The sequence below is a fragment of the Sander vitreus genome, chromosome 17, assembly GCF_031162955.1.
Source record: "Sander vitreus isolate 19-12246 chromosome 17, sanVit1, whole genome shotgun sequence".
Classification (NCBI taxonomy): domain Eukaryota; kingdom Metazoa; phylum Chordata; class Actinopteri; order Perciformes; family Percidae; genus Sander; species Sander vitreus.
This window is the reverse complement of record NC_135871.1, coordinates 15,407,391-15,420,119: the sequence shown is the minus strand read 5'-3', so window position 1 is coordinate 15,420,119 and position 12,729 is coordinate 15,407,391. Positions and strand designations below refer to the sequence as shown.

At 40.5% G+C, this 12,729-nt stretch overlaps 2 protein-coding genes across 4 annotated transcripts in view; one reads left to right on the top strand and one right to left on the bottom strand.

Moving 5' to 3' along the window:
• The window catches only part of wdfy4 (WDFY family member 4), a 45,452-nt gene extending 44,283 nt beyond the window's left edge, over window positions 1–1,169 (top strand). For all 3 annotated transcript variants that reach the window (XM_078273219.1, XM_078273220.1, XM_078273218.1), the window contains exons 63-64: window positions 424–553; window positions 808–1,169. In XM_078273219.1, coding sequence (XP_078129345.1) covers window positions 424–553; window positions 808–871 — 194 coding nt within the window. In that variant the 3' untranslated portion in view covers window positions 872–1,169. The remainder of the gene's footprint in view (window positions 1–423; window positions 554–807) is intronic.
• Window positions 1,170–2,830: 1,661 nt separating this feature from the next.
• Window positions 2,831–12,243, bottom strand: vstm4a (V-set and transmembrane domain containing 4a). The gene is made up of 8 exons (XM_078273224.1): window positions 12,106–12,243; window positions 10,373–10,825; window positions 7,425–7,478; window positions 7,214–7,321; window positions 7,053–7,086; window positions 6,781–6,932; window positions 4,192–4,259; window positions 2,831–3,432 (listed from the first exon to the last, which is right to left on the bottom strand). Exons 1-8 carry the CDS (start codon window positions 12,152–12,154, stop codon window positions 3,280–3,282), a joined length of 1,071 nt encoding a protein of 356 aa, XP_078129350.1. The 5' UTR covers window positions 12,155–12,243; the 3' UTR covers window positions 2,831–3,279.
• Between the last annotated feature and the right edge of the window lie 486 nt (window positions 12,244–12,729).

The following is a 12,729-nucleotide window of genomic DNA, read 5'->3' as shown; positions in this document are numbered from 1 at the left end:
TGCCTACCCCATCCCTCACTAGCATTAGGGGCTAGCAGGAATTATGTTGTTATAAAGTTATTAAACATAGAGGCAGTAAACACTGATGAGTAATTCTGCTGACGTGTGTGTGCATGTATAATTTAGAAAGCAATAATACCCAGATCCAATTTGGCATACGTTGGTTACAGCCTCGTGTCACCTCATAGGAGTATTATGCCTTGCAAATTACATTGAGGCAAGTCTTTACGTAACATTGAAGCATTTATTTTTGAGGGATTTTTATCCCTTTAACGGCCTGCTGACCGCAGATAAACACGGTGTTAATGCACTTTTTATTTTTTTTTGTGGGGACCGCTGGGTCAGGGTTACAGACAGGTTGGGCACCTGCCCTGTGATTTAGTAATAAAAGGGTGTTGATGGATTCTCATGATGTATCCACAGTGAGCAGCTCATGCCAGGTTAAAGGCTGGGAAAGACATCTGGTGTTATGTCAAGAGCTGAACAGAAATCTTGCTATGTCGCAACGCCGCAGCAAAAATAATCCGGCCATCACAGCGCTGGCCATGTCCAGGTACAGTAAATATCATGCACCTGCTCACAGATTTAGTTAACATATGCAAACATTTAACTTTTTGTTTTTTTAAAAACATTTAATAATTATGTAGTAATTAATTACATTTCAAAACTAATACAGTTCTGGAACTAACTTGCAAACCTACTCTCACCAACTCTGACTCACATTGTATTATTAACAGAATACATTTACATAACCTCACTGATTGGAAACAATTTTCACATTATTTAAGCATCTTCTCTTCTGTGTAGGAGCCATGCTACTCTGTTGGCAGGCGATGCCTGGGGCAGAGTTTTCACCTGGACCTGTGAGTGAGAGGTGGCAGGGTTTGAACACAAGCATGCCTCAGGCCACCATTTCTGCCCAGTGTGTATCTCAAAGAGACTCTGACAACGAAAATCCATCGAGGTCTTAGATCTGACACCAGCTGAGCATTGAGACCTTGCTGTATTTCAGTTCAGTTCTGTGTGTACATTCAGGAAGAACTAACATTCAGGTCTCAGACAATATAGAATATTGTATTTCCTATATAGATATTTCACTCTATATTTTTCTGTGTAAATACTGAATTTCAACAAATTTGAATAAAACTATTGACAGCCATCTGCATAAATTGTCTTCTGAGTCTCTGTGATTTTGATTATGACTGAAATCTAGGTTGGCCAGGATTCTATTTTATTTCATCTGAGATCATCAAGATGAAACCGGAGATCTCCAGAACTGCTGGGTGAATTTGCATGAGGAATGTGAAGGGGTAAACAAGCATTTAACTCACTTCAAAACCATCATTTAAATTAACCCTTGCTGCTCCAGTAAAGCTTAAAATGGGCCACTGGGCAGCTTCAAGCTGAAAGCGAGAGGAATTGTGTGAATGATGAACAAGAGCGTGCATGCTCAGCCAACGTTCCCTGAGAAACAGCTTTTTAATAGTATTGTAGAGCTGGAGCAGTTCAATTCTCACGATCTGCACAACAAGCATCCATGATCATAAAAAGAATGGCATGCACACGTCAGCATTTTGTGCTATGGGGGTTGTAGTGTTTTGCTTTGGTAAATGTTTGTGGTATGAACAATTCTGGATGTTTAGTTAGTTGTGAATAGTTTACTGAGCTTTTTGTTGTTGTCCACAATGTGTTTTCAATCTGCTTTGTAATGTATTGAGCATTTGTCTGCTTTTCCATGTGTGGTACCATGATCCTTCACAAGTTTACTGTGTGTGTGTGTGTGTGTGTGTGTGTGTGTGTGTGTGTGTGTGTGTGTGTGTCTGTTTATGGTTAACCAAGGACAAATCAGACTGCTCAATCTCTGTTTAATCACTGTAGGGCCTCAGCATCATACTCCTGGGTAAATCTGACCCATTTGAAAAGACAGTATAACCCTTTTTTAAACATTGAAAAGTACAATACTGACATGTCAATGCACTGATAATCCAACAAATAAGTTAGCGTTTTAAATGATAGTAGATTGTCTAGATTGTGGAGGCTTGCTCTATTTCTGTGTCTGCCTTTCTTGCTTGCTCTCTAATGCACATGCACCACTCCTCTTTATCATAAAGGAAGAGGTCTCTCTCTTTAACCTTTTGTGTGTGTGGCTAATTGTGCTAAGTGGAGTAGCTTAATAGAGTGGAAAATAGTCCTCATAATTTTCCCAGAGAGCGAGCAATGACCTTCTCTAAAGCTAACGGCCATCTCCATTCTCTCTACATCGCTGGTTTTATGATATGAAATGTCAAACCATTGGGTTCCTCAGAATAATTAAATCAAATAAATTATTGCACCTAGGCAGAACCATCTTGTAGTCTAACCCAATTATAATGCACTGTAAAGCTAATTATTAACCATGATTACAATTAGTCTAATTTGAATAAATGTAGTCATTAGCGGGTTCATTCTAGTCAGTGAGTCTGAGCTGTGGGGGATGAGGGTCTCTCTCTCCATCTCTCCCACTCACAGAGAGAAGGGTGTGGATGTGCATCATTCTCTTTCTTCATGCACCTCTGTCTTCATAACCATTTTTCACACACTGACCTTCACAAAATGGCCTACACCCTTCACCTTTCTTGGGTACTTGAGCATAATGCGTGTTGCTTCCAGGATTCATATTTGCCATTGCAATATCCACCTGCAGCATCACTGAATGCACTGCAGCTGTTACATTGCATTGTTTTGTCTTTTGTTGTGTGAAAGAGATTTTGCTTGTGACCTCCAGACAAATTATAGATCAATCTGACAAAGTGCAATCCAATCCACTTAGAAGATATCATTTAAAACAGTATTTATATGAATCATCAGACCCAGGCATATATTTATTAAATTTGTGTATTAGTTCTGTAATTATAAATGCATTTAAAAAGTGGTACAGTGCCTTATGATACTGCAGTAAGAGAGCCTGGACAACGGTTTCTTTCCACACAGTCTCCTGAGTTTATACAGAAAAGTTAACAGTAAGAGCGTTCTACAAACATCTGGCTCACACACCAGCGATGCCAACAAACAAAACAACAGAATTATAAGACCCAGAAACTGCTGTGCTGGAATGGAACCGCGCCGAGGAAACACAAAACCCTCATTTACCAACAGTTGTACTGTAGCGTACTTACAGCCAAAAAAACAAATGCTATATGCCATACTGATAGTTCATAAATAGAGTTCTTTGGTTGCTACTCAGTTCAGTTGGCCTCACTGGGAGGTACCATGGCATCCATCTGTCCAGAGCTGCTGTGTTTACAGCTGTTTGTCCTGGAAGAGGATCTGAGCATACACCGTGTCCGGGCTGGAGGGAGTGGGGTCAGGGTTGGAGGAGACTGGGGGCTCGGGCCTTGGCCTGACCAGCTCCAGTTCTGCATATGTCAGACTATCCTCCTGTGGTATTCGAGGCTGGAGGAGGGAGGGAAAGAGTGAGATAAACTTAACGGAATTTAACCCAGAGATAAGGCAAAAAAGGGAAATATATATATATAGTGAGCATAGACATATCAGAAAAAAATATGTATATAGGAAGTGTATGCATTTAATCTTTTTCAGCAAACCGTAGTTTCTTCCACTTTCCCATGATAAACATCCCCTTTGTGCTTTTCAGCTGCAGAAAGTATGTGTTTACAGGACCTCTTGGAACATCCAGTTTACCCAAAAAACATGTTGTACAATAGGAGTCCTATCCAACATCGTCAGATCCTCCTAGTTGCACTAATCCAATCAGTATGTTCGTGCAAAAGAAACGCTCACATCTCCGGAGCTTCGTTTCACTTCACAATCACAAGAATGTAGAAATACTGATGATCCTTAGTTTTAGTAGTTTTCTGCTGTATATACTTGTTTGACATTTTTATTGTAGATATAAAACCAATGAAGCACTCTAAATAAATAATTGTGTTTGAGAAGCAATAAAGCTAAATAGAATTATCAAACTCATAACTGAATGAAGAGACGGCAATAAACTCCTGTAGACAATCATGCAGTCGTGAGACAAATTCCCTCTTGCATGTACCTCAATAACAATAACTCTGTGCATGAAATAAAACATCTTTTCAAAATGTTAATACATACATTTTAACATATATATTAAGTGCATATGCTTTATAATTGATTTTATGGAGGAAGTGGACATTGGTGTTTGTATGACGGGTGAGAACTCACAGTGGCAGAACTCCTGAGCTGAGTCTTTAACCTTCTGGGCTTCTGAGGTCTCTTTGCAGCAATAGGCACTGAAAAACCGAGACAACCTTAATGACTCAAAAAGAACAGCCAAGAGGAATGAACTCACAAATATGACTGTGGTCCTTTACAACCACTTCTAAACCTAGTCAAGGTGTAGTTTAAAACCAAAATAATAGCTGTATACTGTCATTGTCAGCATCAGTGTTGATTCTACCTCAGACAATACACTCAGCAGGATTTTACCCAAATGCAGTATAAAGTTTCATTTGCCTTTTTGGGGACCTTATCATACTCAAAAACTCACCAAACTTTGTACACACATCAGGCCTGGTGAAAAATTTTATATTTTAAGGGTTTTGGGAATAGGCCCACAAAAATGGCTCGCTAGCTCCCCCTACAAAGTTAAAGAAATTGAGCCCCTACAGTAAGTTTAAAGTAGACTAACAAAACGTGGTACACATATGTAGCATGTCAAGACGTACAAAAAAGATCATTGGAGCTATACCCTAAACCCAACAGGAAGTCCGCCATTTTAAATTGAAAGTTAGAAATTAGTGCGATTTTGGCCATTTCCATATGTCGAACTCCTCCTAGAGATTTCATCCGATCAACTTCAAATTTGGTCTGTGCCATCTTAAGACGTTAAAGATGAAAATTTCTTAAAAGAAAAACTTTTCGTCATAGGGCATGGCCGTGGCGGGGGGGGCCATTTTGTGCGTTTCGCCATCGAAACAGGAAGTGGGTGTAACTTGAGTGTACATTGTCCAATTGGCTCGAAACTTTTCAGGATTCATAAGAGTCCAACCCTGAGGACATATAAAGGCCGATATTGGCTCAAAGTCATAGCGCCACCTAGTGGCAACAGGAAGTAGGCCTAAAAGTCAAGGTGCTATACTTTAACGAACTCCTAGAGGAGGCCTGAGGACATTTATAGGCCAAAATTGATGGTCATAGCATCCCCCGCTGGCAACAGGAAATCAGCCTTATATGACAAACATCATCCGATTTACATGAAACTTATAATGTGTGGTCTACGTGTAATACTGAGCTGCTCCCTATACTTTAACCATGCCCACATACTCAGGCCACGCCCCCTTTCATAACATTTGAACCGTTTAAGGTAGACCCTTGTGTGAGGTATCATTGAACTCAGCAAAGAGTTCTTTTTTCATTGGTGATGGTTTGGCCCGCCCCCTATGCTTAAGCTACGCCCCATTTCATAACATTTGAACCGTTTAAGGTAGACCCTTGTGTGAGGTATCATTGAACTCAGCACAGAGTTCCTTCTTCATTGGTGATGGTTTGGCCCGCCCACTATGCTTAAACCACATCCCCTTTCATAACTGGTGACCCATTTAAGGTAGAGTCTTGTGTGAGGTATCATTGAACTCAGCAGAGAGTTTATTTTTGATTGGTGATGGTTTGACCCGCCCCCTATGCTGTAACCATGCCCCCTTTTTATAACTTGTAACCCGTTTGATGTAGACCCTCGTGTGAGGTATCATTGAGCTCAGCAGAGACTTCCTTTTTTATTGGTAAAGGTTTGCCCCGACCCCTATGCTTTGGCCACACCCCCTTTCACAGCTAATGAACTGTGTCTGAGTGCCACGCAAATGCACGGTTGCAAGGAACGGCGTCCGCCAGTAACCCTGACACGTGCAGAGGCGCGAGGGCCCGTCCAACGCTGCTTGCAGCTTTAATTTACTGTTGTTTTCTTTACTCACTAATTCCTTTTCTTGGGGCTGGAGCCTCTCTCAGTCCCCTAACTCCCCTTACTCTAATGCAGTAATCAGGTTGGTTTTTTTTTCCAAGATTTCACATTTTTGTGAAATACTGGCTAATTTTACCTCTCCAGGCTGATATAAACCATTTAAATGAAACATTCTGAGTAGGAGAAATACTCTTTGGTTAAATTGCTCATAACTCATGTCCACACTGAGGCCATAGCCTGTGACATGGGGTCACAAATAGACTTTGCTTTATTTTAAAAGGGCACAAGCCATTATGGTTGGAAACCACTGAAGAATTTAAAGTGCTCATATAATGCTTTTTGGCTTTTTCCCTTTTGTGGTTTCCTTTATTGTGTTATATATCTTTTTTGTGCACGCTATAGGTTTACAAAGTGAAAAAGCCCAAAGTCCACCCCAAAGGCACTTACCATCTCTAACAGAAAACACTGTTCACAAACTGCTCCAAACAGCTCTATTGTAGTCCAGCCTTTACTTCCGTGACGAATGTGCGTCACTTTGTAACACGTTATAATGCTCTCCTAGCTGCTAGCATGGCACTCCCTCATCTGCTTCTGACTGTGTAGTAGTCCTTACCTAGCTACTGCGCATGTGCGACTCCCAACAAAGATGGAACAGAAGTGGGATGCCTCACTCTGTAGCTAAAACAGAGAGCTCAACACACAGGGTGAAAAGAGGAGCTGCAGCAATGTTTTTTGAAAACAATGTAAACCTATTCTGGTACAACCTCTGAATACAATTATGAACTTGAAAATGAGCATAATATGAGCACTTTAATTTTCCCCAGAGGTTCCATCCTGCCCTCACAATGTAATTTTACCTTTGTGGTGTGGTATGTATGGTGGTGGCTCCTTGGGTAGTTTAGGTGGTGTTACTGTTATTCTTCTGTCAGGTTTCTGTCTTGTGTCTTTCCTTTGGGCTTTTGGGGAGGAACTGGAGGAACTGCTGAAGCTGGTTACAGTCTCTCCTGAGCTGCATGGAGCAGAAGCAATACTTTAAAATTTGATTATCAAAATTGTGCCTGATTAATTTTCTGTAAATTGACTGAGCAATTAATCAATAAATTGTTTTAGCACTAGTTTAAAACTGTACCTGCTTTCTGGACACTTGACCAGAAGGTAACTGGCTGTGGAGAAAGTAGAAAAATCCTGGTGACTCAGCAAAGGCATCCAGTTATTGTTTTGAATAGGAAAACTGCAACATAAAGGTATACATGTGGGGTTACTGTAGTAAAACAAATGATGTTTTATTACCTTTGAGCCTTTGTCTTCTGTGAAAGTACTGGCATGTGAGAACCACAGAGAACAGGAAAATGGACAGCAGGCCCAGAGAGCAAATCAGCACAGCACACAGATACACATCTACAAAACAGACAGACAGAAACAGAAAGACATCAGAACAGTGGCATTGTCAAAGTGAGACTTGTGTATGATGAAACAGAAGGACTAGATATGAAAACAGTACCTGCAAATAAACGCCACAGTCCTTTACTGCTACCATCCTCAAGAGTGAAGTGTACTAAAGAAAAAAATGGTTTAAAAAGTCAGCAAAAATAGTTTGTTGAGAGTAGAAAACTGTGTTGAGACAAAGTATATTTGTAAATTGCTGTTGTCTGAGGGCACTGGCGCAACACAGCAGACAGCCTCAGTGGTTTCCAGAAATATCAAAACTGCACTCATGAAGGGAGATTCTGCTGCAGCATCAGCCAAACCCACAACACACACACACACACACACACACACACACACACACACACACACACACACACACACAGAGGCCTGGCTGTATTGCTGTTCTTGGACAGTGTTTTTGGGGGTTCCCCGTTGCTCTGCATCTCCACTTCCTTTTGTTGGTCACTTCACAATCGTTTAATGTTGCAATTTTCTTTTTGTGCTTATTAATGTGAAAAGGGAACCAATAAGGAAGTTGTTGTCAGTGTGTCTCAATGAATGATGGGTTGTATATAGGTCAGGGGTATTTAGCAAGAGGTTGAGGAGAGTGAATACTACAGAGGCTTTGCACATAAATTACTTAGTCTCTGCTTCCCGTAATGAGTTTTTAATATGTCTTTTAAACACAGGTTGATAAACATATTAATAAGAAATGATAAGATATTAACTCTAATTGGCTTCTAGCCTTTTTCCAGACCGCTGGACTGGCAGCAAAATTGTCAAATGTGGTCTCTGCTGTTCAGTCTGAATATCATGGTAATTAATGTCAGGCAGCAACACAATGGCTGTTGTGAGCAAACGTGAGAAACTGTATCAGGTGTTCAGTGATCAGTTTTACAGGCAGTAAAGGCAGGAGAAGCTACACTTTAGAATCTCAACACATTACTTCTGTTATGTTATATAATCTGCTGATTAGATTTTTTACGCTCATTTTTTTTTTCTAAAATATGCATCAGTCCAAGAAACAAGACTTTAAAAATATTTTAGAAAAGAAATGAGGCACATAAAAAAATCTAATCAGCAGATAGACATCAAATGGAGGCTTTATAACAGTGTAGTATAATACAAGAGCCCTGTAATATGCTTTTTTTTTAATAAATCTTAAATGTATGTGTTGAGACTAGCTAATTAAATGCTATGATCATTTTTGTTTGATTGGACTGCATTCATGTATGGTGTTCCTGTTTTTTTGTCCAACCACTGTTTACCACAAGATGACAAGTAATTACAGAATTGTAAAGTAGACAAATTGTAGTCTAACTCAACTGATGAGGTGACGGGCTACATTTAACAGGCATCTCTTGACAATTTGAGCAGTTAGCAGTTAATGTAAATAAACCACATATCTGACCTTTACACTGTGGTTAACCACATGCTAAACCCCAAATGTGATCTGTGCACCAGTCCCAGGTTAACAAGTTGGCTGTTGGTTCTCTACAGATGTGTCTACACAAGCTCAAGTTTATGCAAAAAAAACATATTATTCGGCTCATCTGCTTTCCTCCCATCAGTCCAGCCGTGAAGGCAGGATTCAGAAAAATGAACCATCCGCTGAAACTGGTAGGGTTTGAAACCTGAAGTCAGACAAAAGTGTGTAAGATTGTAGTACAGATTGACTGCTCATTTTTCCAGTTTAGAAAAGCACCAGAAATCACTCAACCATTAGGTCTGAAGTGGGGATTTAGAGATGTGGGAGAGGGCAAGTATCTTGTCTCCGTGCAAAGTCTTTTGAATAAGACTAATCTAATTATCTCAGTGGGGTGTGGCCTTTGCTCTGAGATCTGCAGACGGAGGGGTTACCTGGATAATAGTTACAACTTAGTTTTCTCTTTGTTTACACTTATAATGTCAGCTCTTGGGTTTCTGGATCTGTGGTCAATGCATGTCGGAGATGCCTGAGGTTGTGTGGCTTCCTTAGTGCGACATTTCCCTGAATATAGGACAGGGCGTTGTCAGATGGCTTTGTCCAACTCTAACTAAGCTTTTCTGGCATTTAACTAGTGAAAGGTAAACTGTTTAACTGTGTCAGGTGTAGCCACTCTTATAGCACAGTATAGCAACGTCTTACATCTCTATTGAACCCCTTTTATCAGTTGCATCCCACAGTGACAGACGGCTTCCTTGTTGATCAATCCAGTTAAATCAGATGAAGGATCGTACTGTATAAATACATATTTATTAATACATCAGATTTAAATTAGTTCTTAACCTGATTAGTTCAAGATGTTTATCACACATTGGCACAGACTAAATAAGTTCCACTGCAAGTGAATTCTCCAGTACATTTTCTCCTGAGGTGTGCATAAAAGTAAACCCAGAATGCTGACATCATGTGTTATAGAGTTTTTGAACGTAGCCAGCTCAGCAACACTTTTACTCCTCACACTCCATCGACACACAGAGTGATATTGTTGAGTGTGGTTTGGCTGTGTGAGCTCATTGTTTTGAGATGGAAATGCCAGAGGATTGGGGTCACACTCAAACACACACTACTTACAGCAAAGCGCGGTTCGAGTCAGAAAATATATGCTACACATTTCTATTTGGCCTTTGTCCTTTAATAAAAACTATTGCTCCTCCTTCATTTGGTAATTTCCATTGCCAGATAACATGGACAGCATGCCATCAGCTGTGCGGCTGTAAGGGAATTCCTTGGAAAGGAATATTCCATGGAAAACCTTTTCACCGGAGGCCCATTTGCTTTGATCCTCTTTTGTCAGTGACGAGGGTTGTGCAAAGGTATATAAAAAAGTAGAAATGTAAAAGACTTTATTCATATTTTTTGTCAAAGACCAAATGGTGTACGACACATTTCACACTTTTACTGTGTTGTTTAATGCAATCTGACCTATCCTATCCTATTCTGCTAGAAATAGTGCAATAAGTGCCTGGCCCTTTCAACAGACAGACACATGTGATATGGAGAGCAGAGTGTGTTAAAGTAGGCTACACCTTTATTACCTGTCAGCTGTGTGGTGCTGGTACCATTGGACGATGCCCTCCATGTGTTTCTGTGTTTGCGAATCTCCTGAACTTTGCAGGTATAGAAACCCTGGTCCGTCCCTGTCACATTGAAAATCCGCAACCGGTACAACTCTCCCTCCGTTTCTTCATACAGACGAAACTTTAGCTGGGGGAAACGACGGGTGTAGTTCCCGTACAGCTTAATTTTCTTTATGCCCATCTTCACAATCAGAACCTGAGAGGGCTCGATTGCAGGGGGAGAGCGGGATGGAGAGGATGGAGGAGGCACGAGAGTGGGAGCAGCAAGAGGAGAAAGGAACCAGCGTAGGATGAGGACGCTGCCGCTCCTCTTCCTCTGAGATACCAGGCAGGAGAGCGTCACATTGTCTTTCTCTGTTACCACCACAACAGGCCCAGGGGTCACTGTCACATTCAGGCCATGACAGACCTCTGTTGACAAAAGACACAAGCAGTACAGTTGGTATGTACAGTCATTTTTTGTTATTTTCTGTTTTGCATACAAATATCTTATACTCTATTGAATGTGTTCCTTTTTGTGTGTGCTTATTGTATTATGCATTGTTAATATTTATTCTGTATGTCATACATGTTCTGTTTTTTGATGAATAAAATCAAGCCAAATCATAAAACGTATGCTTTTCCAAACATAAGGACACTCAGAATACTGTGATCTGGTAGCTTGTGTGACCCCTCCCTGCTAGTTAAATTAGTAATTGCAAATGAACCCCACATGGGAAAATCTGAGTTAATTTTGGCAAGATCTTTGATTTCCTGCCAATTAAACATAATTGTAGCATTTAGACAAAGCACGTTTATATGCACACCCACAGTGGCTGCTTGGATTCCACACTATCTTTGGTTCTACTTATATATGTCATTCCATCACTGGATGGGAATTTGGTCTGTCACAGCTAGAAAGTGCAAGAGGACTGAGACTCAGAAAACTAAAACATACTTTGTGTGCACCTATTTTACTCCCCTGAAGGTACTTTTATTGTGCTGCCAGCTGGGTCAGGTCTGGAGTTTGAACACAATATATATGATCAAACAGGCAAAGAGAATCTACAGGTGGAAAACATTCATATTCAGTACGGTACAGCCCGAAACAGGCCAAGAGAAACGCAACAAGATAACAGGGACCATCTGGGCTGCCTTGCTGTTTTGTTTTTTATTTTGTTGCTGTGTTCGTTGTGGAATCTCCCTCGGGGTCTGTCCTACACTATTTAATTTGACAACAAAAGTAGCAACAGGGACTCAAACCAAACACAAAACTGAGCATAACCAAAAGATTATAGGGCAGGAAATATGAGTTGTATGTCCACTTTATGGCAGTTTATAAAATGCAAATTATACTGAGGTTTTCTCTGATCACAGGGAACAAACTTGCTTAACTCCACAACTGGTTTGATTTTAAACAAAAATATATTTGCCCAAATTGCCCAGTTTGCAAAACACCATCTGCTACATCAATATTTTCAATAATGTAGAAATAATTAAAGCATATGTAAGTTTTGGTTGTTGTAGACGATGACTGTTAAGATGTGTGTTTTTTTGTATGTTTGACATGTTTTTCATGCTCCATAATACACTCAAAATATATGTTGTTGCTTAGATGATAGATCAAGTTACTAGTTTAGACACATTCTCTTTCTTTCTTGCCAGCTTGCTCACTTTCTTACTGGTTATTGCTGTAAACAAGGTGAACTTACCTGTGACCAGAGCCTTAGTCAGGACAAGGACCACTATAGAGAAGTACATTTTCCACAGTCAGCAAATCCATAAACCCAAAAAACTGCACAGCACTTACACAACCAGCTACATTCAAAACAGAGCCTGGCTGGACAAGCCACCAGAGCCCTTACCCACCATTAACTCTTCTCCTCTTTCTCCTCTTTTCTGTGTAATATGAAACAGAAAATTCTCTGTTTCCACTTAGAAACTCCCACTCACTCTCCCAGTACACTCTCTCTCTCTCTCTCTCTCTCTCTCTCTCTCTCTCTCTCTCTCTCTCTCTCTCTCTCTCTCTCTCTTTTGCAAAATGTAGGAAATGTCATTTCCTGTGTTCCTGTGAGGAGTCTTGGACAAAAGCCCCAAACCCCAGAACTCTAAAGCGATGGTCAAGTCTCGTGGTTTGTGTGTGTGCATGCGCCTTTCGTATTGTGTGTCATTTGGAGAAGCAGATACAGTAAAGCGCTCAACATGCATAGTGTGTACATAGTGGTAATCCTCAACTGACATCTCACAATAAAGTTGACAAAGAGCAATGTTCATTTATGTGAGCTTTGTGTGCATCTGCATGCATGTGTTCATGTGTGTGTGTGTGTGTGTGTGTG

What these genes read in the sequence shown, in the direction of transcription:
- vstm4a (XM_078273224.1), bottom strand. Translation starts at nt 12,154, where the DNA reads ATGTACTTCTCTATAGTGGTCCTTGTCCTGACTAAGGCTCTGGTCACA. An exon ending in ACTGTGGCGTTTATTTGCAG is followed by an intron (nt 7,322 to 7,424) that starts GTACTGTTTTCA and finishes TCTGTTTTGTAG; the next exon opens with ATGTGTATCTGTGTGCTGTG. An exon ending in CAGAAGACAAAGGCTCAAAG is followed by an intron (nt 7,087 to 7,213) that starts GTAATAAAACAT and finishes CTTTCTCCACAG; the next exon opens with CCAGTTACCTTCTGGTCAAG.